We start from the raw sequence: 26,301 nt of genomic DNA on the forward strand, positions 1-26,301 counted from the left end.
TGGTTTGTATCTTGACTTACTGAACATAAATCAGGAAAAGTTCCATTTCAGTACTTTTATCAGAAGTATTTTTTCAATTAGGGGCGACACAGTGGCGCAGTGGTTAGCACCGCAGCCTCACAGCTCCAGGGACACGGGTTCAATTCTGGGTACTGCCTGTGTGGAGTTTGCAAGTTCTTCCTGTGACCGCGTGGGTTTTCGCCGGGTGCTCCGGTTTCCTCCCACAGCCAAAGACTTGCGGGTTGATAGGTAAATTGGCCATTGTAAATTGCCCCTAGTGTAGGTAGGTGGTAGGGAATATGGGATTACTGCAAGGTTAGAATAAATGAGTGGTTGATGGTCGGCACAGACTTGGTGGGCCGAAGGGACTGTTTCAGTGCTGTATCTCTAAATAAATAAAATAAAAATAAATTAGAGTAAATTTAGCCTGTAAAAATTTTCAGACAAACACACTACTAGAGAATACTCTAGATTATGCCATGTTGTAACACAAAATATTTTCTGGGTAAAAACCAGACAATTTAGAGCTATACTACAACATAAAACACCTTTGTGGACAGAACTCTGTGCACTGTGTAGATTTACCTAGCTTGGCTTAGTTGGTAGCCTTGGAGTCAAAAAGGCTGAGTTGAGGCCTTTCCACAATTTAAGCATATAATTTGGAGCCATCCTAATGCAGCACTGAGAGAATGCCACATTGTTGCAGATTCCATTCTTCAGATGAGGTGTGAGATAGAGTCCCTATCTGACATCCAACTGCTCAACCACAACTGGCAAAGATCCCATGGTATTGTTTTTAGCATAGACAATTCGTCTGGCCAACAATTCTTCAACCACCACCACAAACAGATTAACCGTTCACTCACTTCATCAGCTGTGGACAGAACAGCTTCTGTGTTTATCGAATGCTGCGGTCTTTATCTGCAAAAGGGGCAGTTTTTCCAACTAATTTATTGCATATGGCATGTCTCAGGAATGTTGTGACAAACCCCTAGTTGTTATACTGCACAATGCATTCTAGTTGTTCTGATTCCCAAACTGCAATAAATCAGGGCATTAAAGAAATGAAAGCAAAATACTGCGGATGCTGGAATTCTGAAATAAAAACAAAGTGCTGGAAATACTCAAAGTCTGGCAGCATCTGTGGAAAGAGAAACAGAATTAACGTTTCAGATCTGTGACCTTTCATGAGAACTGATGAATACTTCCAGCACTTTCTTTTATTTCATTAAAGAAATGAATATGGAATAGGGAATTGTAGAAAGGAAAGGTTTAAAAATGCAATAAACTTGAAGAAACAGAAGTGATAGCAAAAAAGTTAACTATTTAGGGAATCATACAATGTTTTTCTGTTTGATTCCTGGACCACTGACACGGACTTCAAGATGATTCGTGATGCCGAATGTAAAATTGAAAGCTTTTGTGAAAATATAGCATTTTTGGCATGTCTTATTATTTTACATCACAAGTATAACCACTGCAAGATGGTCAAGGCAGAAAAACAAGACCTAGCTGACTTTGACCATTTAACTTGTTTTTCCGTTCATGGGATGTGTTGTTGCTGACGAGGCCAGCATTCATTGCCCATCGCTAATTGCCATTGAGAAAGTGATCCTCAGCCGCCTTCTTGAACCATGTGGTGCAGATACACCCTCAGAACCGTTGGGGAAGGAGTTTCAAGATTTTAACCTAGTGTTATGACAAAGGTTGGAAGAATGCACTGTCTTTATTTAATTCCCCTACTCCACTGGTCGCAACATATAATTTAAATGTTTTACCCAGTTACTGATATGGCCAATTAAAAATTCACCAACCAGGTTTTTAAATAAACAAAATTGCTGATTTGTTAGAAAACAAGACTTATTCAATAAAGATGCAAAGCTGATCACAGTTTGAAATATCAAAGTATAAATATCTACCTTTCTAAAATAACCTAAACACACCGGTTAAAGATAAAAATAAAGAAAATGAAAAAACTGGCTCTGCAGGGATCAATTTTTAAAAAAAAACTTTGGCAAATTATTGGTCAATATTTGAAGAAAAAGGGCAAGATATAGAATGTTCCAGCTGACTTTCAGTCTGGCATCCTGGTACATGTAGACAGGTGTCACTAGACACATGCGATTGTCAGTGGGATCTTTTCAGAAACAGTTTGTTCAGCTGTCGAGAGGAAGTCTTCCAGAAGCTTCTCGGGAGAAATACTGCATCAGTGTCTCCAGCTCTCTCACTGGATTCTCAGGGTTTCTCAAAGAGGTGGAACAGGATGAGTTGGTTGGCTTCTCTCTTACTAGGCTATACACCAACTGACCAAACAAACAATCCAGCCCCAAAACAGAAAGCCAAAAACTCCTGACAACCACAAACCAAGACATGTGACTTCTCCATAACCAACTCCAATAACCAGCAAGGCTCCTAATGTTTATTTAGCACTTAATTGGATTTTTTAAAAACACTTACGGGAAGATACAAAGTGTCCTTCCAGTAACCTTTTTTTTTAAAAAAAAAGCCAAATCCAGGCATCATCTCAGTCTTTCAAATGAACCAATTTTCACAATCTTTTAAACAAGAGTCTTCAAAAAAGTTTTAATAATGGAAGCACCTTCATGACACGAGCAAAAGTGAAAGGATGACAGTATATTTCCAAGTCAGGATGGTGTGGGACTTGGAGGGAGACCTGAAGGTGGTGGTGTGCCCACTACCCTCGTTCTTCTTGGTGGTAGAGGTCACAGGTTTGGAAGGTTCTGCTGGAGAAGTTTTTGAGAGTTGCTCTAATGCATCTTGTAGATGGTGCCTCTGTGCGCCGATGGTAGAGGAAGTGAATGTTTAAGGTGGCAAATGGAGGTTCAATCAAGCGGGCTGCTTGGAGGGTGTCGAACCTCGAGTGCTGTCGGAGCTGCACTCATCCAGGCAAGTGGGGAGTATTCCATCACACTCCTGATTTGCATCTTGTAGATGGTGGAAAGGCTTTGAGAAGTGGAGAGTTATTTACCGCAGAGCGGTGGCATAGTGACGTCATTGAACTAGTAATCCAGTGGCCCAGGCTAATGCCCTGGGGACATGGGTTCAAATCCCACCACGGCAGCAGGTGGAATTTAGCTTCAATTAATTAATAAAAATCTGGAATTGAAAACTAGTCTCAATAACAGTGCCATGAAACTATCGATTGTCATTAAAACCATTCACAAATGTCCTTTAGGGAAGGAAATCTGTCATCCTTACCTGGTCTGGCTTACATACGACTCTGGACCCACAGCAATGTGATTGACTTTTAACTGCCCTCTGAAATGGCTGAGCAAGTCACTCAGTTGTCAAGTGCAATTACGGATGGGCCATAAATGCTGGTCTTGCCAGTGACACCCACATCCCATAAAATAATTCCCAACCTCTGACCTGCTCTTGTAGCCACTTTATTTATATGGCTGACCCAGTTAAGTTTCTAGTCAATCGTGATCCCCAGGATGTTGATGGTAGGGGATTCAGTGGTGGTAATGCTATTGAATTCAAGGGGAGATGGTTAGATTCTCTCTTGGAGACAGCCACTGCCTGGCACTTGTGTAGCATGAATGTTATTTGCCACTTATCAGCCCAAGCCTGAATTTTGTCCAGATCTTGCTACATATGGGCGCAGACGGCTTCAGTATCTGAGGAGTTGCGAATGATATTAATCATTGTGCAAACATTCACACTTCTGATCTCGTGCTGGAGGGAAGCTAGTTGATGAAGCACCTGAAGATGGTTGGGCTGAGGACACTACCTTGAGGAACTCCTGCAGCAATGTCCTGGAGCGGAGATGATTGGCCTCCAATAACCACAACCATCTTCCTCTGTGCTAGGTATGACTCCAACCAGAGGAGAGTTCCCCCCCCCCCTCACCAATTTCCATTGACTAAATTTTGCTAGGACTCCGTGATGTCAAGGACAGTCACTGTCACCTCACCACTGGAATTCAGCTCTTTTGGTCATACTTGGACAAGGCTCCCATGGGGTCTGGGGCTGAATGGGCCTGGCAGAATCAAAACTGAGTATCGGCGAGGTGATTGGTGAGTAAGTGCCGCTTGCTAGCACTGTCGACAACAACTTCCATCACTTTCCTGTTGATTGAGAGTAGACTGATGGGGCAGGAATTAGCTGGATTGGATTTGTCCCTGCTTTCTGTGGACAGGACATACTTAGCAAATTTTCCACTCTCTCACCAATGTTGCAGTTGTATTAGAACAGCTTGACTAGGGGGCAGCTAGTTCTGGTGCATGTCTTTAGCATTACAGCTGGAATGGTGTTGGGCCCACACAAAGTAATGCCATTGATGAAATAGAAATCTGGTGCCGTACACATTTTAGCATACTGAGTGCAACCTGCAAAGATATCAAGTGGAACCAACACTGCTGAATTTCCAATCTGAGGTATGTTGCTGTGTTACTGAGCAGATGCATGAATTCTGCTGTGGCAGTTAGTTAGGTCAGGAAGGGAGAGGGGTGGGGTCAACGAGAGAACAAACAGTAATAAGAGGTGATAAAAATGTATCTGAGATAACTACTGAGAAGCACAAGAGTAGCAAGCAATACCATAACCCTGGGAGCACAGCACACAGCCAGGTCAATGCAAGGCCCTGGGAGACAGTGTTTCAAAGACATGACCAGCAGGAGGGGGCAACACAAACTGGAAGTGAAAGTTGTACTTCAAACAGGGCAACTCCAGAAAAAATTATCCAGGCTGAAGACTCTTGTGCAAAACAGACACTGCACTTCAAAGTAATATGAAAGACTGAAATGACAAAATACTCTAAACATGAATGCATTATATTGCAAGTTATCAACAAAAAAAACACTACGGCACAAGTTTTGCTGCATTTCCAAATAAATGAAATCGGACAGTTAACTACAACTCAATTACCCAAGTCCAAAACATGAAATGAGTCAGGATGAGACTTACTCTAGTTGCCCTTGTGATGCTGTTTGGAGAATTCAAAGCTACCAACTGGCTTAAGATGTGATGCATTTCTTGTCTGGATGTCTTGCAGGGTTCCACTACTACACAAAATAAAGTATTCCATTGTTATGTCCAACATTCAAACTCGCAAACAGTTTAGCCAGATAGAGGAACACTCTATTCAAACAGTGGCACTTTCTCAGATAGAGTTGGATTCCTGTCCTTATTTTCTCCCTGGCCATTGTGTAACTCAGCAAGTACATATTTAAGTAAAAAAACTATTAAACATTTCATAATTATGCTTAATCCTGGCACATGGATAAAACTTCCCATTTTATTCTGCACTCAAAAGGCCAATTAAGGTTTTAATTACTTTTTGCAATGAAATTTCAAAAAGATCATTAAATTCCATGTTCCTGTGCAGAGCTCATGTTCCCCTTCTCTCCCCAAGCAAATAAACTTCAGTATTGCTTAAAAAGACATGCTGTCAAAGCCTTTCATCTTGCACTCATCAGGACAGACGCACAAATGCCCAATTTTAAAGGGAGCAACAATTTATACTGCATGAGCAAAGGGTGCCCATTGTTGGCTAATTGACTCTGGCCGAAGTGTTGCCATGGAGAATGCACCAGGGAACTACTGTCCAAGATTTTCAGTCGGGCTCGCAATGTGGCTCACTTATGCTTGCCAGAAGCTACATATATTCATATGCAGGAACCTATCCTCTGCAGGCAAAAGGAACATGTTAAGGCCTTTTTTGAATTTAACAAAAGCATGGGGAACAATAGTTCCCTGGTGCATTCTCCATGGCAGGTTAATGAAACAGAGGATCATGGTTACTGCGGTAATAGATCAGGATGTAATTTTATAATAAGTAAGGAACCTTAAAATAGATTGGGCTTCCAGCCCAAATGATGTTTATGTGAGGACCCTTAAGGAGATGAGACAGGTACTATGTGAGCCCTTTGTCATATCTTTATTATCTTTAATAGCTCATTGGAGTCTGGGACTGCTCGTTGGACTGAAAAGCTAACATAATTCCAATTTCTGAAAAGGGGTTAAGGCAAACTCTGGTACCTACAGGCCCATTTAGCTTGACTTCAGTGATAGGTAAGGTGCTCAAGACTATATTAGGAGTGAATGTTTGTTTGTCTGTAGGCAGAAAGTGGTTGTCAATGGATTTCGATCATCTTGGAGCGGTATTTTGCAGGGGTGGGTGTTGGACACTTTGCAATGACTATTTCCATGAATGATCTAGGTGCAAGTATTGGGGCAATATTCTCCACGTTTGCAGAAGATAGGAAGATATATGCGAGCATTAGAGTGCTCAACTACTGAAGCAGAACTCGAGTGTCAGCCGTGGTTCAGTTGGTAGCACTCTCAGCTCGGAATCAGAATTGACTTGCCAACCTATCAGCACCCTTTTCTCATGCGTCTTTCCTGATGAGTGCAAGACGAAAAGCTTCAACAGCAAGTCTCTTTTTTTCAGAATACACAAGTTCTATACTACCAAGCAACAATTAAACTTCACATTTTCCATTGGAATAATGCTAGTGATTTTTGACAATTTTTGGAGGAATTAGATTTCCAACCTGGACAGCCCATTGTCCGACTGGTCCATATAGCCACTCCCCTACAACAGTGATGCCTTAAGCATTACAATAAGTGCACTCAACACCCAACCTGAGCTATCTAAATGCATGGGAGAAGCCAAAAACAAATTTCTTACATAATAGTAATGCATTTCCTACATTACAACAGTGGCTAACTTCAAAAAGTACTTAATTGGCTGAAAGGCACCAAAATTGTGAAATGCACTTTGTAAATGCAAGTCTTTCTTGTATATAACCCCATGCCAATTAATTTTTTAAAATCTGGAAAATTCCTCTTTAGCTCCCTGAAGCAATGAAAACTAGTCCAAGAGATCTTGGTTGTTTTTCTTCAGGTTTGCACTTGCTGATGTTCATTATTCAGTATATTCACACCTAATCTGTACTAATGCTTTGTCTTTCAACACACCATTAACATATTGTTTGCCTTTGCTCCGTGACCTTTTGGTCAGCTATGTGGCCTGGTCCAATCTGCACCTTCTCCTTTGTTATCTCTTGCCCAACCCCCACCTCACTTGTTTATAATCTGTGACTTTTCTAATATTTGTCAGTTCCGAAGAAGGGTCACTGACCCGAAACGTTAACTCTGCTTCTCTTTCCACAGATGCTGCCAGACCTGCTGAGTGAATCCAGCATTTCTTGTTTTTGTTTCAGATTTCCAGCATCCGCAGTATTTTGCTTTTATTTTAGTGTTTAATTCACTGCCACTTCTCTTCCAGGAATGCCTACCTTGAAGAAGTTCTGCTCTTCTCTCCGACGGGATTTTCGTTTGTCTCTTTTACCTTGTTCACCTTCATTGCTTTCTATTTCCCTCCTGGTGTTTGATAAGGTATCTACCAAAACTCGTTTTCACAGCCACATCTCCTTCCTCAGTGACTGTCTCCGGCTCCGACTGATTCCACGTGGATTCCAACTGCAGTTTCACCCATCATGCTTTGAAACCACCCAGGATCACAGGTATCTCCGAGAAATACAACGTTCCTCGGACTGCTACTCTCGCCGCATCCTGAGATCCACACTCAGTGCTATGCGCCGCCATATGCACACACTGGACCTCTCTCTCCAGCAGCACCGTCTCACCTTATCTCAAATCTGTTCTACTCCGCAGTTTCATCTCATCTTGCGTCTCATCCGACGCATTAACAAAAAACTTTTTTTCTTCCTTTCAGGTGTTAAGGAACGCAAGCTCCAGCAGCTGATGGGGACTAATGCCCCTCCAGATCCTCCTTCCGCTTCACTTCCCTCTGACCCCACCCCTTCTGATCTGACCTCTTGCCGTGTATTCACTATACCCTCTGACCTCCCCCTCTCTGATGCTGAGCGTTCTGTACTCAGCAAAGGTCTCAGTTTTATCCCCTTACGCCCCCATCTCAATGAATTTCGCGCTCGGCATGATGTTGAGCTCTTCTTCCGTCGCCTCCGCCTCCGGGCTCACTTCTTCGACCAGGAGTCCTCCCCCCGACCAGCAGACCCATTCACCCGCCTCCAGCATTCTCCCTCTACCTGGACCCCTCACCCTGGCCTCTTACCTGCTCTTGATCTCTTCATTGAAAACTGTCGGCGAGACATTGGTCGTCTCAATTTCTCTGCTCCCCTCACTCACTCTAACCTGTCCCCCTCTGAACTTGAGGCACTCCGTTCTCTCAGGTCTAACCCCGACATGGTCATCAAACCTGCAGACAAGGGTGGTGCTGTTGTTGTATGGCGTACCGACCTCTACCTTGCAGAAGCTCAACGCCAACTCACAGACACCTCTTCCTACCTCCCTCTGGACCATGACCCCACCACCGAACATCAAGCCACCGTCCAAAGGACTGTCACTGACCTCATCTCCTCTGGAGATCTTCCCTCTACAGCTTCCAACCTCATAGTCCCGCAACCCCGGACAGCCCGCTTCTACCTCCTTCCCAAAATCCACAAACGGGACTGTCCCGGCAGACCCATTGTGTCAGCCTGCTCCTGCCCAACTGAACTTATTTCTTCCTATCTAGACTCTATCTTTTCTCCGCTGGTCCAGTCTCTTCCCACCTACATCCGTGACTCTTCTGACGCCCTACGTCATTTTGACAATTTCCAGTTTCCTGGTCCCAACCGCCTCCTCTTCACTATGGACGTCCAATCGCTCTACACCTCCATCCCCCACCAGGATGGTTTGAGGGCTCTCCGCTTCTTCCTGGAACAGAGGCCCAACCAGTCCCCATCCACCAACACCCTCCTCCGCCTGGCTGAACTTGTTCTCACATTGAACAACTTCTCCTTCAACTCCATGCATTTCCTTCAAGTAAAAGGTGTCGCTATGGGTACCCGCATGGGTCCTAGTTATGCCTGTCTTTTTGTGGGATATGTCGAGCATTCTTTGTTCCAGTCCTACTCAGGCCCCCTCCCCCAACTCTTTTTCCGGTACATTGATGACTGTATCGGAGCCGTTTCCTGCTCCCGCCCCGAACTAGAAAACTTTATCAACTTTGCTTCCAATTTCCACCCTTCTCTCACCTTTACATGGTCCATCTCTGACACTTCCCTTCCCTTCCTCGACTTCTCTGTCTCCATCTCTGGGGATAGGTTGTCTACCAATATCCATTATAAGCCCACTGACTCCCACAGCTACCTCGACTACACTTCTTCACACCCTACCTCCTGTAAGGACTCCATTCCATTCTCCCAGTTTCTCCGTCTCCGACGCATCTGCTCTGATGATGCTACCTTCCATGACGGTGCTTCTGATATGACCTCCTTTTTCCTCAACCGAGGATTTCCCCCCACTGTGGTTGACAGGGCCCTCAACCGTGTCCGACCCATTCCCCGCACCTCTACCCTCACCCCTTCCCCTCCCTCCCAGAACCGTGACAGGGTTCCCCTTGTCCTCACTTTTCATCCCACCAGCCTCCATATCCAAAGGATCATCCTTCGCCATTTTCGCCACCTCCAGCGTGATGCCACTACCAGTCGCATCTTCCCCTCCCTTCCCCTGTCAGCATTCCGAAGGGATCGTTCCCTCCGCGACACCCTGGTCCACTCCTCCATTACCCCCACCACCTCGTCCCCGTCCCCAGGGCACCTTCCCTTGCAATCGCAGGAGGTGTAATACCTGCCCATTTACCTCCTCTCTCCTCACTATCCCAGGCCCCAAACACTCCTTTCAGGTGAAGCAGCGATTTACTTGTACTTCTTTCAATGTAGTATACTGTATTCGCTGCTCACAGTGTGGTCTCCTCTACATTGGGGAGACCAAGCGCAGACTGGGTGACCGCTTTGCGGAACATCTCCGCTCAGTCCGCAAGCAGGACCCTGAGCTTCCGGTTGCTTGCCATTTCAACACTCCCCCCTGCTCTCATGCTCACATCTCTGTCCTGGGATTGCTGCAGTGTTCCAGTGAACATCAACGCAAGCTCGAGGAACAGCATCTCATCTACCGATTAGGCACACTACAGCCTGCCGGACTGAACATTGAGTTCAATAATTTCAGAGCATGACAGCCCCCCACTTTACTTTCATTTTTAGTCATTTTTAGTTATTTTTTCTTCCTTTTTTTTTTTGCATTCCTTTTTACATTTTTTACAATCTTTTTTTGCATTTATTTCATTTCATCTTAGTTTGTTCAGTTTGCTTACCCACTGTTTTTTTCAGGTTGTTTTTCTTCAGGTTTGCACTTGCTGATGTTCATTATTCAGTATATTCACACCTAATCTGTACTAATGCTTTGTCTTTCAACACACCATTAACATATTGTTTGCCTTTGCTCCGTGACCTTTTGGTCAGCTATGTGGCCTGGTCCAATCTGCACCTTCTCCTTTGTTATCTCTTGCCCAACCCTCACCTCACTTGTTTATAATCTGTGACTTTTCTAATATTTGTCAGTTCCGAAGAAGGGTCACTGACCCGAAACGTTAACTCTGCTTCTCTTTCCACAGATGCTGCCAGACCTGCTGAGTGAATCCAGCATTTCTTGTTTTTGTTTCAGATTTCCAGCATCCGCAGTATTTTGCTTTTAGATCTTGATTTATGTTACAGAATACCTAACTCTTGTACAAGGGGCTAAAGTGAACTGGGAAAATAGATTAAAAGATAGGAGTTGGAAGCAGTGGCAGAAATTTAATGAGATATAGCATAACTCTCAGCAAGGCTATGTGCCATTGAGAAAGGAAGATTATGAGAAGGATGCACCATCTGTGGCTAACTATGGAAGTTAAAGATAGTATCAAATTGAAAGAAAAAAAGCAGACAATACTGCAAAGATTAGTGGTGGGTCAGAAGATTGGACAGATTTTAGAAATCTGCAAAGAATGACAAAAAAAGGAAGCAGAAATTAGAGTATGAGAGAAATTTAGCTAGGAATAAAAAAAATAAGAGTTTCTACAAGTATTTAAAAGGGAAAAGAGTAACTAAAGTGAGCACTGGCCCCTTAGAGGGCGAGACTGGGGAATTAATAATGGGAAACAAAGAAACGACGGAAGCGTTGAACAGATATTTTGTGTTAGTCTTCACTGTAGAAGACACAAGAATGCTTGAAAGTCAAGAGGTAAATGGGAAGGAGGCACTTAAAACAAATCAATAGGGAAAAGGTACTGTGAAAACTATAGAACTAAAGGCTTACAAGTCCTATGGACCTGATAGCTTGTATCCTAGGGTCTTGAAAGAAGGAACTGTAGAGATAGTAGGTGCATTGGTTGTGACCATCCAAAATTCCCTAGATTCCGGAAAGGTCCCAGTGGATTGGAAAATCACAAATGTAGCACCTCTATTCCAGAAAAGAGGGAGACAGAAAGCAGGAAACTATAGCCTCACATCTGTATTAGGGAAAATGCTAGAATCCATTATTAAGGAGGCTATCACAGGACATTTAGAAAATCATAATACAATCAGGCAGAGCCAACATGGTTATGGTTTTGTGAAAGGTAAATTGTGCAACCAAACCCTGTAGATGTGGTGTACTTCAATTTCCAAAAGGCATTCGATAAGGTGCCACATCAAAGGTTAATACACAAAATAAGAGCTCATGGTGTAGGGGGTAACATATTAGCATGGATAGAGGTTTGGTTAGCGAACAGGAAGCATACAGTTGGGATAAACAGGGCGGCACAGTGGCGCAGTGGTTAGCACTGCAGCCTCACAGCTCCAGGGACCCGGGTTCAATTCTGGGTACTGCCTGTGCGGAGTTTACAAGTTCTCCCTGTGACCGCGTGGGCTTTCGCCGGGTGCTCCGGTTTCCTCCCACAGCCAAAGACCTGCAGGTTGATAGGTAAATTGGCCATTGTAAATTGCCCCTAGTATAGGTAGGTGGTTGGGAATATGGGATTATTGCAGGGCAAGTATAAATGGGTGGTTGTTGGTTGGCACAGACTCGCTGGGCCAAAGGGCCTGTTTCATTGCTGTATCTCTAAATAAAAAAAATAAAAATGGGTCATTTTCAGGTTGGCAAACCATTACTAGTGGAGTGCCACAGGGATCAATGCGGGGCCCTCAACTATCTACAGTCTATAACAATGACTTGGATGAAGGGACTGAATGTATGATAGCTTCATTTGCTGATGACACAAAGATAGGTAGGAAAGTAAGCTGTCAAGAGAACATGAAGTCTACAAAGGGATTTAGATAGGTTGTGAGTGGGCAAAAATTTGGTAGAGGGAGTATAATGTGAGAAAATGTGGACTTGACCACTCTGACAGGAAGAATAGAAAAGCAGATTATTTGAATGGAAAGAGACTGCAGAACTCGACTGTACAGAGGATCTGGGTGTCCTGGTACATGAATCACAAAAAGTTAGTATGCAGGTACAGCAAGTGATTAGGAAGGCATATGGAATGTTGGCATTTATTGCTATGGGAATCGAGTATAAAAGTAGGGACGTGTTGCAACAGCAGTATGGGGTCTTAGTTGGACTGCATCTGCAGTATTGTGTATAGTTTAGGTCTCCTTACTTAAGAAAAGATATAATTGCATTAGCAGTTCAGATAAGGTTCACTCAACTGATTCCAGAGATGAAGGTGTTGTCTTATGAAGAAAGGTTGAGCAGCTTGGGCCTATACCCATTGGAGTTTAGAAGAATGAGAGGTGATCTTATTGAAACATACAAGATCCTGAGGGGATAATAAAAGCAAAATACTGCGGATGCTGGAAATCTGAAACAAAAACAAGAAATGCTGGAATCACTCAGCAGGTCTGGCAGCATCTGTGGAAAGAGAAGCAGAGTTAACGTTTCGGGTCAGTGACCCTTCTTCTCTTTCCACAGATGCTGCCAGACCTGCTGAGTGATTCCAAGATCCTGAGGGGACTTGACAGGTCGGAGGTTGAGAGGATGTTTCCCCTTGTGAGGGGTGGGGAGTCTAGAATCATGAGAAACTGTTTAAAAATTCAGAGTCTCCCATTTTTAAGACTGAGATGAGGAGCAATTTTCTCTTTCATGGTCATTAGTCTACGGACTTCTCTTCCTCAGACAGCAGTGGAGACTGTGCCATTGAATATATTCAAGGCTGAGTCAGACAGATTTTTGATTAACAAGGGAGTCAAGGGTTATGGGGGGCAGACAAGAAAGTGAGGTTGAGGCCACAATCACATCAGCCATGATCTTATTGAATGGTGGAGCAAGCTCAAAGGGCCGAATGGCCTACTCTTGCTCCTAGTTCTTGTTTTGCAGCATCACTCCAGACTTGGGCCTTGTAGATGGTGGACAGGCTTTGGAGTTATTTGCCACAGAATTTCCATCCTCTAACCTGCTCTCGTAGCCACAGTATTTATGTGGCGGCTCCAGTTAAGTTTTTGGACATTTGTAATCCCCAGGAAGTTGATGGTAGGGGATTCAGCGATGATAATGCCATTGACTGTCAAGGGGAGATGGTTAGATTCTCTCGTTTGAGATTGTCATTGCCTAGCACTTGGGTAGTGCAAGTGTTACTTGCCACTTATCAGTCCAAGCCTGAATGTTTGTTCAGGTCTTGCTGCACGCGGGCACGGACTGCATCAGTATCTGAGGTGAGGAGTCACGAATGGTACTGAACACTCTGCAACTATCAGAGAACATCCCTTTCTGACCTTGTGATTGTGGGAAGGTCAATGATGAAGCAGCTGAAGACAGTTGGCCTGGGACACTACCCTAGAGGAACTCCTGTAGCAACATACTGATATGATTGGCCTTCAAACAACCACAAACTTCCTTTGTGCTAGGTATGACTCCAAATCATGGAGCGTTTTCCCCTGATTTCTATGGACTTCAATTTTGCTGAGGCTCCTTGATGCCACAGTCAAATGCCACTTTGACGCAGAGGGCAGTCACTCTCACCTCACCCCTAGAATTCAGCTCTTTTATCCAAGTTGGATCAAAGCTGTATTAAGGTCTGGAGCCAAGTGGCCCTGATGGAACCCAAACTAAGCATAGATGAGCAGGTTATTGCTGAGTAAGTGCTGCTTGATAGCACTGTTGATGACACCTTCCATTACTTTGCTGATGATTGAGAGTAGATTGATTATTGGATTCGTCCTGCTCTTTATGGACAGGACATATCTGGGCAACTTTCCACATTGTTGGGTAAATGCCAGTGTTGTAGCTGTACTGGAGGCTTGGCTTGAGGCGTGGCTAGCTCTGGAGCACAAGTCTTCAGTACTACAGCTGGGCCTGCATACTTATAGACTGAGCATTCGCAGCCCTCTGGGTAGAGAATTCCAAAGATTCACAAACTTGAGTGAAAAAGTTTCTTATCTCAGTCCTAAATGGCTGACCCCTTATTCCAAGACTATGCGTCCTTGTTCTAAACTCTCGAGGAGAAACAGCCTCTTAGCATCTACCCTGTCAAGTCCTCTTAATCTTACACATCTCAATGAAATCACCTTTCATTTCTCTAAACTCCAGAGAATATAGGCCTGTTTTACCCCATCTCTCCTCAAAGGACAGCCCCCTCATCCCAGGAATCAATCTAGTGAACCTTCATTGCATTGTCTCCAGGGATATCCTTCCTGAGGTTAGGAAACCAAAACTTTACATAGTACTCCAGGTGCGGTCTCACTAAAGCCATATATAATTGTAGCAACACTTCCTTACTCTGGTCCCTTTGGCTTCTTCTTACCACGCTCCCTACTTCTGAACTTGGGAATATACATGGGTTCAGCGTGTTTTATTCTGTTCTCAAACACTGCCTTTTATATTCTCCTTCAGTTTGATCTCACCTCCTAGAGTTGACCAATTGAACTATTCCAAATACTCTTATTAATGTTAGCCCTTTTGAAATATGGAATTAACTAGATTTTCAACAATTTTGGTTCTACCAGCCAATTGAAATCTTATAATATTGTGGTCACTGCAATCCAGATGTTCTCCCACATGGAACTCGATACCAAATTAGGCTGGCTATTAAACAGTAGATCTAGTATATGATTGTCACAGTGTCCTCCTTGACATATAGAAACTTTCAACAAGATGTAAAAAAATCTCAGAATCATAGAATCTTACAGTCCAAATGGAGCCCATTTGGCCCATCATGCCTATACCGGCTCTTTGAAAGAGCTATGCAATTAGTCCTGCACCCCGCAAGCTTTTCTGTTCCAAATATATATTCAATTCCCTCATGAAAGTTATTGAATCTGTTTCCACCACCTTTCAGGAAGTACATAACAGCTTGCCATGTGTAAAAAAAAAAAAATCTTCATTTTGGTTTCTTGGCCAATTATCATAAATCTGTGTTCTCTGGTTACAGAGTTAAGAGTTCAATACATCGGAAACAGTCAATGTGAGATTACATGACCTACCTGACTGTTGTTGAACTTGAAGATGTACATAGGGATGATCGAGAAGTGCAGTGATAGATATCCTTTCTTTAGGGTTCCTCATCAAGCATTTCTATTTGTATAAAACAAGCTTCAACTCATGCAGTAGAACAAGTGACCACACTGCAGGATAGTCACATTTAATCTGAAAGTTTCCTAAGTATTTAAAGCCATGACATCAAATGCCAGCCTCAGCAACATTGTGCAGTTACAAATCTTACATAATGAATTAAAGACTCAATACTTTTTGTATTTTTACTTATTCAATTAATAAAATTACACTGTTTAAACATGGATTTTTATTGCGCTATTCAGAAGAATAGATATTGCAGTATGGAACAACATTTAGTTTTTATTTTCTCTCCAGTGAAAAACAGATACCAGACTCAAACCCAGACAGTTGCATCTTCAAACCATAGACATTTATATTGTTGGATCTGGTGCTGGGGAATGAAGTGGGCCAAGTGTCTGTGGGAGAACACTTGGGTAAGCGTAATCATCATAAGGTTTAGATGAGCAATCTGAAGTACAACTTCTAAATTGGAAGATAGCCAACTTCAATGGGATGAGAGGGGATCTAGCCAGGGTAAAATGGAACCAAAGATTGACAGGAAAAACTGTAACGGAACAATGGGTGATCTTTAAAGGAGGAGATGCTTCAGTTACAGGCTAGGTACATTCCAACTAGGGTGAAAGTAGGGAAACCAAAGCCTGGGCTCTTTGGATAATGAAGGAGATACAGAATATGACGAAACAAAAAAAGTGAATTCTTCAAGCGAGAACTAGGTCAAATACAATAAGTTGAGTGGGGACGTGAAGAGGAAAATAAGACTGGTAAAGAGAGAATAAGAATAGTATGGCAGTCAACATAAAAGGGCAAGGCAAGGCAAGAATACTCAATAAGTACTTTGCATTGGTGTTTACTAAGGGAGAGGATGATGACAAGATATTGATAGAAGTGGAGATGGTAAAGGTAATGGATGGGGTGAAAATTGATAGGCAGGAGGTACTGGGAAGGCTGGCTATGCTTTGTGGATAAGTTGCCTGGTTCAAATGGCTTGCATCCAAGGTTGCTAAAGGAAGTGAGGGTGGAGAAAGCAGAAGGGCTCAGAATAATCTTTCACACATCCCTAGGTATGGAGGAGGTGTCAGAGGATTGGAGAGTGGCAAATGTAATACCCTTATTCAAGAAAGCATGTAAAGATAGCCCTAGTAACTACAGGCCAGTCAGTTTAATAAGAGAGGTGGGTAAGCTTTTAACAAACCCATAAATCGGGTTGGGGGGGGGGGGGGGGGGGGGGGAGGGGCTGGAAAAACAAAAAACAGGCACTTGGAGAGGTTTGAGCTAATTAAGGATAGCCAGAACAGATTTATAAAACGTAGATTGTGCTTGACTAATTTAATTGAATTTTTTGATGAGGTTAGAGAGAAGGTTGATGCAGGGAAAGTAATGGATGTTGTCTCTATGGATTTTAAGAAAGCCTTTGACAAAGTACCACATAAAATGCTGGCTCATGGAATAGGACCGTCAGTGTTACTTGGTTTAAAAAAAAAAAATTGGCTTAGGAACAGAAAATAGCAAGTCATGGTAAATGGTTATTTTTCAGGCTAGAGGATGGTAGACAGTGGTGTTGTCCAAAGTTCAGTGCTAGGACCACTGTTTTCTTGAATATATATATATATATATTAAAAATAAATGACTTGGATATTGGAATACGCAGTAACAATTCAAAATTTGCTGCTGATACCAAACTTGGAGGTGCAGCAAACAGTGAATATGATACAAATTGACTGCAACAAGACAGATAGGCTAGCAGAATGGGCAGACAAGTGGCAAATGGAATTTAACGCAGAGAAGTCTGAGGTGACGCCTTTGGGCAGAAGAGACAGGGAGAGGCCATATAGAATTAATGGTACAGTTTTAAAGAATATGGAGGAACAGAGGGACGAGAGGGGTGCATTTGCATAGATCTTTGAAAATGGCAGGACATATTGAGAAAGCAGTCAACAAACTATATGCAATCATGGGCTTCATAAATAGAAGTATGGAGTACAAAAGCAGGGAAGTTATGCTGAACCTTTATAAACCTCTGGTTAGGTCACAACTAAAGTATTGCATCCACTCTGGTCACTACTCTTTAGGAAGAATCTGAGGGTCCTTGAGAGGGTGCAGAAGAGGTTTACCAAAATGATTCCAGGGATGAGGGATTTTAGCGACCAGGTTAGGTTAGATAAGCTGGGGTTGTTCTTGAAGCAAATGAGATTGCAGGGAGATTTGGTAGTCGCGTACAAGAGTATGACTGTTTTGGATAAGGTGGACAAAGAGAAAGTGTTCCTATTAGTTAATGGTGCTAGGGGAGACAGATTAAAATTTTGGGCAAGAGGTGCAAGGTGGACATGAGGAAGAACTTCTTTACACATCGAGTGGTAACGACCTGGAACACACTGCCTGCAAGGGTGATGGAGGCAGAGACAATCAATGATTTCAAAAGGAAACTGGATGGACACTTGAAGTAAATAAACTTGCAGGACTACGGGGATCAAGTGAGGGAATGGAATTGACTGGATTGCTCTACAGAGAGCCAGCGTGGACTTGTTAGGCCGAATGCCCTCCTTCTGTGCCGTATATGACCATGAGAAAGCTGTTTGATCAATTGCTTTGGTGCTGGTTCTTTACTGGACCGATTCAAAGCTAAACCCACTGCTCCATAGAATCCCTATAGCTCTGCATCTTACCCCACTTCAAATAATTATCTATTTTTTCCTTAAAAGATGCAATTATCTCTGCTTTAACTACTCAGAGTGACAAATCATTCCGTGCTTTTAAAAACACATTGCATGAAGAAATGTCTCCTAATCTTCTGCATGTTGTGACAATTTAAAATGGAAAATTCTCCAATCTGTGAAAATAGTCTTTCCCTATTCATTAAATAAATACCTCCAATTTTAAAAATGTCTTAAATTCCCATCTATCTCAGTGGAAAGTTCCACTGTAATTTCTAAGTAATTCATCGAAAATTGGAACGTAAACATTTACAACAGGAAAACTCAGGCAAGCACTTCAGTAGCTGGTCACAAATAAAAGGGTTTTCATGACCTGGCACTGGTGCGGAGCTGTCTCATTTCTCTTTTCCCTCCATCTCCAACTCTGATAGCCATGTTGCTTTTCATTTGATGGGAAGGCAAGTTTGATTTTATTTCAAAAATTAAAATATATAGATCAGTGAATTTTTATATTTACTATTTTCAGTCTCCAGCTGCCCCTCTCAAACCAAACAAATTATCCCTCCTCTCACAGTCCATTGAGCTTCCTGACTATGGTCCACCTCAATCATGTCCTGCTTCTATGTCCAGCACCAGCAGCCTGCTCCTTCACCAAGCTAGCTTCCCTGTCTGAGATCCTCTCCCACTCTATCCAACCGAGTATCTTGCTCATCACCCATCACTGCAAACCTTCTTGAAAATTATGCCTTAATTCCATGGCCTCAGTCCCAGTAGACTCCAAAGCAACCTGTTGGACATTAATGATCCAACGGTCCTTCTACAGACACGATCACATTCCTTTCTTTAGCCCCACTTGGAAAAGCCTTTCCTGGTCTGCAGCAGGAACCAGTTTTTGGATACATCATGGGCAATTACACAGCACCATGAAGGCTCTTTAGGCAATCCAAGCCCCAGTGCACTTCAAAAATGTGGTTCCCAGTAATGGCCAAATTTGTATTTTGACTTACAAGGAGCTTCCCTTCAGGGCTCACCCATTAAGGAAGTTATTTAAAACACAAAAGAGCCTTCCCAAAATCAGCAGCTGTGACAAATTAAATTTTTCTCTCTTCCCAACCTGGTGGAAGGGTGTGTGGGGTCAGGGAAAAGGAAGTAAGGAAGTTGGCAGGGGTGGTCAGACACACAAAGAACAGTACAGCACAGGAACAGGCCATTCGGCCCTCCAAGCCTGCGCCGATCTTGATGCCTGCCTAAACTAAAACCTTCTGCACTTCCGGGGACCTTATCCCTCTATTCCCATCCTATTCATGTCAAGATGCCTCTTAAACGTTATCATACCCGCTTCCACCACCTCCCCCGGCAGCAAGTTCCAGGCACTCACCACCCTCTGTGTAAAGAACTTGCCTCGCACATCCCCTCTAAACTTGGCCCCTCTCACCTTAAACCTATGTCCCCTAGTAACTGACTCTTCCACCCTGGGAAAAAGCTTCTGACCATCTACTTTGTCCATGCCACTCATAACGCGCACACACAAACAGGTTTTGTCTCTTCACTGTTTTTCCTTTAGTGAGTTTGATATGCAAGGTGAAAATTTAAAATAAAATGTTGTTTTAAACAATTTGTTTGATAGAACATTGCATACCTTCAGTACATCAAGAAGATCTTTTTCTGCAATAGGAGGGAATTGAATTTCATGGTTTGGATCTGTAATAGCCTGTAGCTTGATGATCTGGTTTGTAAGGTGCTGAAATGGAGTCTTCCCGTAAGTCATGTAGTACAAGATACAGCCAAGGGACCACACATCACTCTTTGGACTTATCTGTAATGAAGTGCAGAGTGAAATTTTAAGTGTGCTGCAATAGCATGGGTACCTTTCAGTAAGGCATCATTCAGGGAATAGGTCTAGATGTTACAAGCCAATAACATTCCTCTTAGAATTAAAAACAAGAAATGCTGGAAATACTCAGCAGGTCTGGCAGCATCTGTGGAGAGAAGCAGAGTTAACGTTTCAGGTCAGACACCCTTCATCAGAACATCCAACCAGTTCTGAATCATGGGCATTGAAATGGCTGGAATATTGGTACAAGCTATGAGCTATCCATCCAGAAAACAACCCAACAGCCATTTCCATACTACCTTCTGATGAAAGGTCATTGACTTGAAACATTATCTTCATTTCTCCCTCCGTAGCTGCTTCCTGATGTACTGAGTATGTTGATAATTTTACATTTTTAATCCTGGTTACCTGTAGCCTTCAGCAAACTTGCTATGCTGCATGGCTCAAAGTCTCCATTCATATCTTGCCCAGGTATGAAATGTAGAAAGAAACAATTCTGTGCCTTTTTTTTTAAAAAACCAGTTCAATTTTTATCTTCACTAGTTTTAAAGTTGCGTATATGCAGGAAGATGGTATATACAAGATGCATCAGTTGGAGTTTGAAATCTGCTGATAATTTCCTCAGGGCTTCTACCACACTGCTGCTCTAATTTCAACAAGTGCAGTAGAAGCCCCAGAATACCCAATGCCGGAATTTAATAATACTCAGTAGAATCACTGGGGGTATAGCTGCACTGAGGGTTGTGCTCTGTTTTGGTAGCAATGGGAACAGTCTTGGACACTGACATCAGTGCAACGGGGCTGTTGGGATTTGGCACCATGGTGAAGGCGATAATTTCGCTGGTTCAGCATCACTGTGGAAGGAAAACCTAGGGTTTAGTAGAACTGGGGTAGGTAGGAATGGAAAATGAAGCGCGGCTCACTGATGGATTCCTAGCTTGTGTCAATAATGAGGGGAGGGATAGGGCATTCGCCTGATGACACAACATGGGTTAGCAGCATCTCAAGTCAGGCAGGCCTGGTTTGTAACCTTCCAAGAGATCTCTGCCAACATGAAATTTGAAGGTAATTTTCATCTTCACTGCCTGAGTAGTAATCTGGCAGACAGATCAGATTTAGTACCCGCCAGAAACCAATAAAAAAAAAAGAAAAATCAGTCAGGTTGTCCAAAGGGCAGGTGATCAGCTCACCAGATTACTGTTTTGTCAGTGAAGATACAAATCTCCCTCAGTGTTTTGCAGTTGGTTCCTGGAAGTGCATCTTTGTTCATTTGTCAGTCACTCTCTATCTATCCTTGTCTCCCAGTTATCAGGAAATGTAAACATTGTAAACAGTATCAACAAAAACACAGGCGATAATCATGGTTACAGGCTTTACTAATGCTCAAACGAGGATGAGAAAAGACAATAATGCCTCTCAGTCTAAAACCTTCTGAAACCAGAAGCTGCAACAGGTGCGATCAGTACAGATTTTGTTCGTTAATTTAGTTAAATGCTAAAGAGACACCCTGGGAAATTTGCATTATGCATTTTCCTACTGCAGGATCACCCTTCAACTAACAGTCAATGAAAGGAGCAAAAGATCCAAGTTCAGGCTTTAGGGAGAGGCTGAAGCCCTCAACTAAACATTTGAAAGATATTAAAAGACATAAAATAACACAACTGAAAAAGATTGTTGATTTTTTTTGTTTAGCACTTCATTTTGTATATTCGATTACAAGTTGAGGAAATAGGGCAGACTTTTTTTCAAAATAGCATCAATGATTTGATTGGCTCATCAAAAGAGTGAAACATTTATATAGGATTTTTCCTTATAAATACTTATGAAGCCAATTTCTATTATAAATGCTGACACAAAAACAACATACATGTTACATAAGAACTGAAAGCCACATGGAATAGTTGTAATATACTAGCTGCCATTGTATTGCTCTAGGTGAGTTGGAAGGTAAAGTGGGAAAGGGTTGGTGAGTGAATGGGGTTGGGTTGCATTAGCAAAAGTTTTAGGCTGGGCAGAAAAAAAGGATTTCAAATAATAATTAGTATGCTTTCCAAACATATTAAAATAACTGATTTTTTTATATTCGTGTTTTGTATAGCATTGTTTGCAGTAAGTCACAGAATATGATCGATGTACTGCAGGTCTGCAATATTCGTTTTGCTAGTCATCGATTTTCCTTTACTGCATCTCGTGTTTTTTTTTAATTGCTTGTATCCTGTTCTTCTCCTCCTGTTTATTGTTATTTTGCTTTCTATCCCTATTCTTGTTGCTGAGCAGTGTGGGCACAGTTGGAGACTGTGTTAATAAGCAAGACTGTTAATCAAGTGTTAAGCTTGATGATTGGTGGAGGAATCCAGGTGGAGCTGTAGGAAGGTTTTGAAAGATAGCAAGCACCTGGCTGGCTTGAGGCCTCCCCTACCTTCCCATAACACATTTGCTCTGGATGCCCATTTCCCACTTTTGCTTAGCAGCATTACCTGATGCACATATACTCTCTGCTGCTCTCCATTTTATCACTCCACTTCCCTTGTAACCAAATACCTTCTTTGTGACCCATCCACCCTTACTTACCACCAAATTCATCTTCCCTTGTACTCTGTCTTCATGTCCCTACTCCTATTTTCTCCCCCTCCTCATGCCACCACTTCCCCTGAACATTTACTCCCCAGTTGCCCGCCACACTCCTTTCCCACTTCACGCACTCACAAATATCTCCATCATACTAAAATTTTACCTTTGCCTTGTTCCTAACCATTTGGCTATATAAGGCCCGATCCTTATTCTTTTCTCTACACTCCTCACTAGCCCACTGTGACAGACTGTCTCTCTGGTGCATACTGTGCAACTTCACAAGACTTAATTATTTTTTTCTGCTAAACTAGCAGTTCAATTCTCAAAACACTAGGATTACAACTGATTCTTCCAGTGGTTATAGTTGCAATTCATAATACATCAAAATTTAAATTCAAGTACATGCACAAAGCCAATTTTAACATACAGCATACCAGAAGTACAGTTCTTACCTTAGACTTCGGTCTATTTTCACCATTGGAAAATGTATCTTTAATCGTCTCGGGTGCCATGAAATTCAATGTGCCAACCTGAGGGGCAAATAATGTTAGTATTCAGAGACTGATACGCTGATCAGATTAAAACAATATTGGTGCATTGCTTTCAAATTCTAAAAGTTTATTCTTTGGCTTAGGAATTCCTTCACATATCACTGTTTTTAGAAGAAAATCTGTACCAAAAACAGTTGCTAACCTTCCTTAATTCACACTTGCCTTGATCAGAGGTAGGATTTTTGTTCTTGGCTAAAAGGAGACAGCTGGAGCACTGAAACATCCAATGAAACAGACAAGTGGAAAAATCTGTAACAAACCAATCAAGTACAAATGCTGCTCCAAGCAACACCAGACCAAGTTGATCAAGAGGGAACTTTGTACCTGGATACTATATTACAAAAATAGGAAGGCCTAGCTACAATAAGTGATTCTCATTTAGCCTTCACATATAAATTTGGTGGTATGTGAGGGCCTGCATTTTTGAGTTACCTTCAGACATAGCAGATTAAAGTGCTTAAGTCAAAAAAGGCTGATGAGAAAACAATTAGTGGTAGAGGACTCACTGGTTGCTTCAAGTTAAACACTGCTTATGTTGGCCCACAACATGGCCACTATCTAAGTAAACAAAGTTTAAATGCCTCTCATGGCTTCTTCCATTAGAGAATAAGGGGAAATGCACTCCTTTACCAAATCAGTTAGTCACTGAAAACTAGTGTTTTTGCTCTCAAAGGAAAAACAGGATTGACAAATAACCTTTGTTGCATCTGCACAAAAGGAAGGACTGCAAGATGGCAGATGATAGACACATCTTAGAAAAATGGATTAGCTGGATTTGCTAATACACATGCCAAAAGATAAGGATGGTTTTCTATGAATAAATGCAGTTTATTAACCCTCAGGCTCAAGGTCTAGCAAAGTAATCGTCTTAAGTGAAGTTTAAATTGGTACTTCTCCCCTCAGAAAATAAATGAAGTTACTTCCAACGATCTGCCCAATCCCAATGGGATGTGCACTAATAGGGAATTCAATGAGTGGAGTTGTAGCAGCAAACTTTTTTTTCCAGCAGCTTTCTGAAAGCCATGGCAGACACACAATCATCAGGGTTAATCGCCCTTGATCGCAAAAGCCAATTTTTTTTTGTTGGGGGGGGGTGGGGGGGTGCTCAAAAGAGGGGAGCTAGATAGCTGCTTGGTCAGAATCTGTCCTCAAATATCTATTGGGTTGCAGCAAGAATGGCTTGCAGCAATAATTTTGCTTTTTAAAATATAATAACCTTAACTGAAAAACACTTGCTAAAGTGAAAAGATGTTGTTTGCTAATCGTTGCTGCAGCTTAGCCTTTAGGTAATGTAGCATGTATCAGGCTGCTGGCTGTAGCACAAATTTAAAGTAATAGCCAAGTCAGGCCCTAGTATAGTTGATTCAATTGCCTGAATGAACTTGGGCTTTCTCCCTCCCAAATGAGGGAACTTGGCATATTTAACCTTTATATAAAACTGGAAACTCAGTGGTCTAATTATGAAACTTCTCATTAGGACAGGACACACAGGCCTGGTGCTGTCTAGTGACCAAAAGAGATATTGCTGTAGCTGCTGGATAAGTTCCAGAACTTTTAGTGACTCTTAAACCCTCCCCAGACAGCAGCACCATCTCATTCCTGTGCCCCAATGCCATCAAGGGTAGCCTGGCTGCAGCAGAGTAAGGTGTAGTAAATGGGGCACCAATTAACACTGTCCAAACGTAGTTTTCATCCAGAACAGAAAAAGTGAACAGCTATTTGAAATAGGTCTTTCACATTATCAGTCTGGATTGGATACAGTTCCCAATTGTAAGTAAAACAATTTCACACAGCCTACCATCATTTACTCACTCAATGATTTCTCTTAACAAAAGTCCAACTATGGACAAAGTTCCCCTTAAACACTACAAGCTTTATCAACCTACTAAAATCTTTACAAAAATGTCAGCATAATCTAACACGGCAATAACTCACCAGAGCATCTTTACTAATACTGGTCACATCTGGCTGTATCTCATTGGCGATACCAAAATCTATCAATTTCAGCATTCCTTCAACCAGCAGAAAATTGGCTGGTTTCAGGTCACTGTGAATAATGCCTAAAAAAAAAGACATTATGCTTTTTCACGGAGTGGGATGAAATTAGAAAGACCACATTATCTTAACATTCAGTAATATTACAATAGCCAGTAAAACAAGATAAATAAAATATATACTTGACCAAATTCAAGATGTTGGTTGGTAGCAATGGGCAGCAAATTGCAAGATGAATAGACCTTAACATCCACTTCAATTGTGCAATTGTTATAATAATACAGAAATCCCTGAGAGGTTTTATTTATCTGAAGGAGTTATGCCTCATTCTGTGGTTGAAGGGGTGGCTTGGTGTTTGTAGTCAGCAAAATCTTTTTCAGGTGTTAGCCTTCAGGTTTGCACATCTGGTTCCATTGGTAATGTAATCAGGGACACACTTCCATGTTCTGAGGCCTGAAGAACACTCCATTCAGCTCACACATGAAGAGCAGCCATTTAGGTGGAGTAACAGAACTTTATTGGCACTCGTGCAATGATACATTTGCAACATTTTAAAGAAGGAAAAAAAAGTTAGTTAAAAATGGAGTCTTATACAAGTACTTACCATGCTGATGAATCGTGTGAACAGCTTCCAACATATTTTCCCAGTATAATTTGCGCTCTAATGGATTGATGACCTTTTTCCTTCGGAGCAGAGTGTTTAAGTCTATATTTCCGCATTCCATTACCATGTAGATATAATTTTCTGTGATATCACTGCATTAAAAGGAACCGATTATATAACCGCATTACCTAAAAATGTTATATACAAAATGTTAAACTCTTAGCTTCATAGGTACTGACTGACCCGCTGTGTATTTCCAGCATTTTCTTATAGCATTTGCAGATTTTTAAATTTTTTTAGTAATTGGATGGTTGGTAGTGATGAAAAGAAGCAGGGGTTTATTTTTACTGTCCAAAGTGATTTGGGAGTAGTAGGCTTTCTTAGCAGGAGACCCACTAATATGCTGTGGTATAGCCAGATGCAATAGATAGCTAAATCAGTTATGTACGGTATACACTCAAGTTTGCATCCTTAGTGCATGAGCGAACAAACATGGGAGCCATACCAGGGGACACTGGGATGGAGAAGAGCAGAAGTCTTACTACGAACAAGGGCAAAAAAAAAAAACCTGAAGTTGAAGAGGTGAATGAGGAACAAAAGAAAAAGAAAAAAAGATGGCTATTTAAGTGACTTGGGGAAGAGTGTTTTCTGGGGGGTGGGGATGCAGAAAGAAATGAGGTTGGAAGGGGATAGGAACCAATAGAAGGAACTGGTCAGAAAATACCTAGATGA

The 26,301-nt window shown here is 42.1% G+C and overlaps 1 protein-coding gene across 6 annotated transcripts in view; it reads right to left on the reverse strand.

Annotated features, from left to right (window-relative positions):
* The window catches only part of ttk (ttk protein kinase), an 80,224-nt gene that overhangs the window by 2,455 nt on the left and 51,468 nt on the right, over positions 1–26,301 (reverse strand). For all 6 annotated transcript variants that reach the window (XM_068026732.1, XM_068026699.1, XM_068026716.1 and 3 more), the window contains 6 exons: positions 25,570–25,721; positions 24,906–25,030; positions 22,872–22,949; positions 19,654–19,830; positions 15,273–15,363; positions 4,930–5,027 (listed from right to left, as the gene is read on the reverse strand). In XM_068026732.1, the coding sequence (XP_067882833.1) occupies positions 4,930–5,027; positions 15,273–15,363; positions 19,654–19,830; positions 22,872–22,949; positions 24,906–25,030; positions 25,570–25,721 (721 nt within the window). The remainder of the gene's footprint in view (positions 1–4,929; positions 5,028–15,272; positions 15,364–19,653; positions 19,831–22,871; positions 22,950–24,905; positions 25,031–25,569; positions 25,722–26,301) is intronic.

Source organism: Heterodontus francisci, chromosome 3 (genome assembly GCF_036365525.1).
Source record: "Heterodontus francisci isolate sHetFra1 chromosome 3, sHetFra1.hap1, whole genome shotgun sequence".
Lineage (NCBI taxonomy): Eukaryota > Metazoa > Chordata > Chondrichthyes > Heterodontiformes > Heterodontidae > Heterodontus > Heterodontus francisci.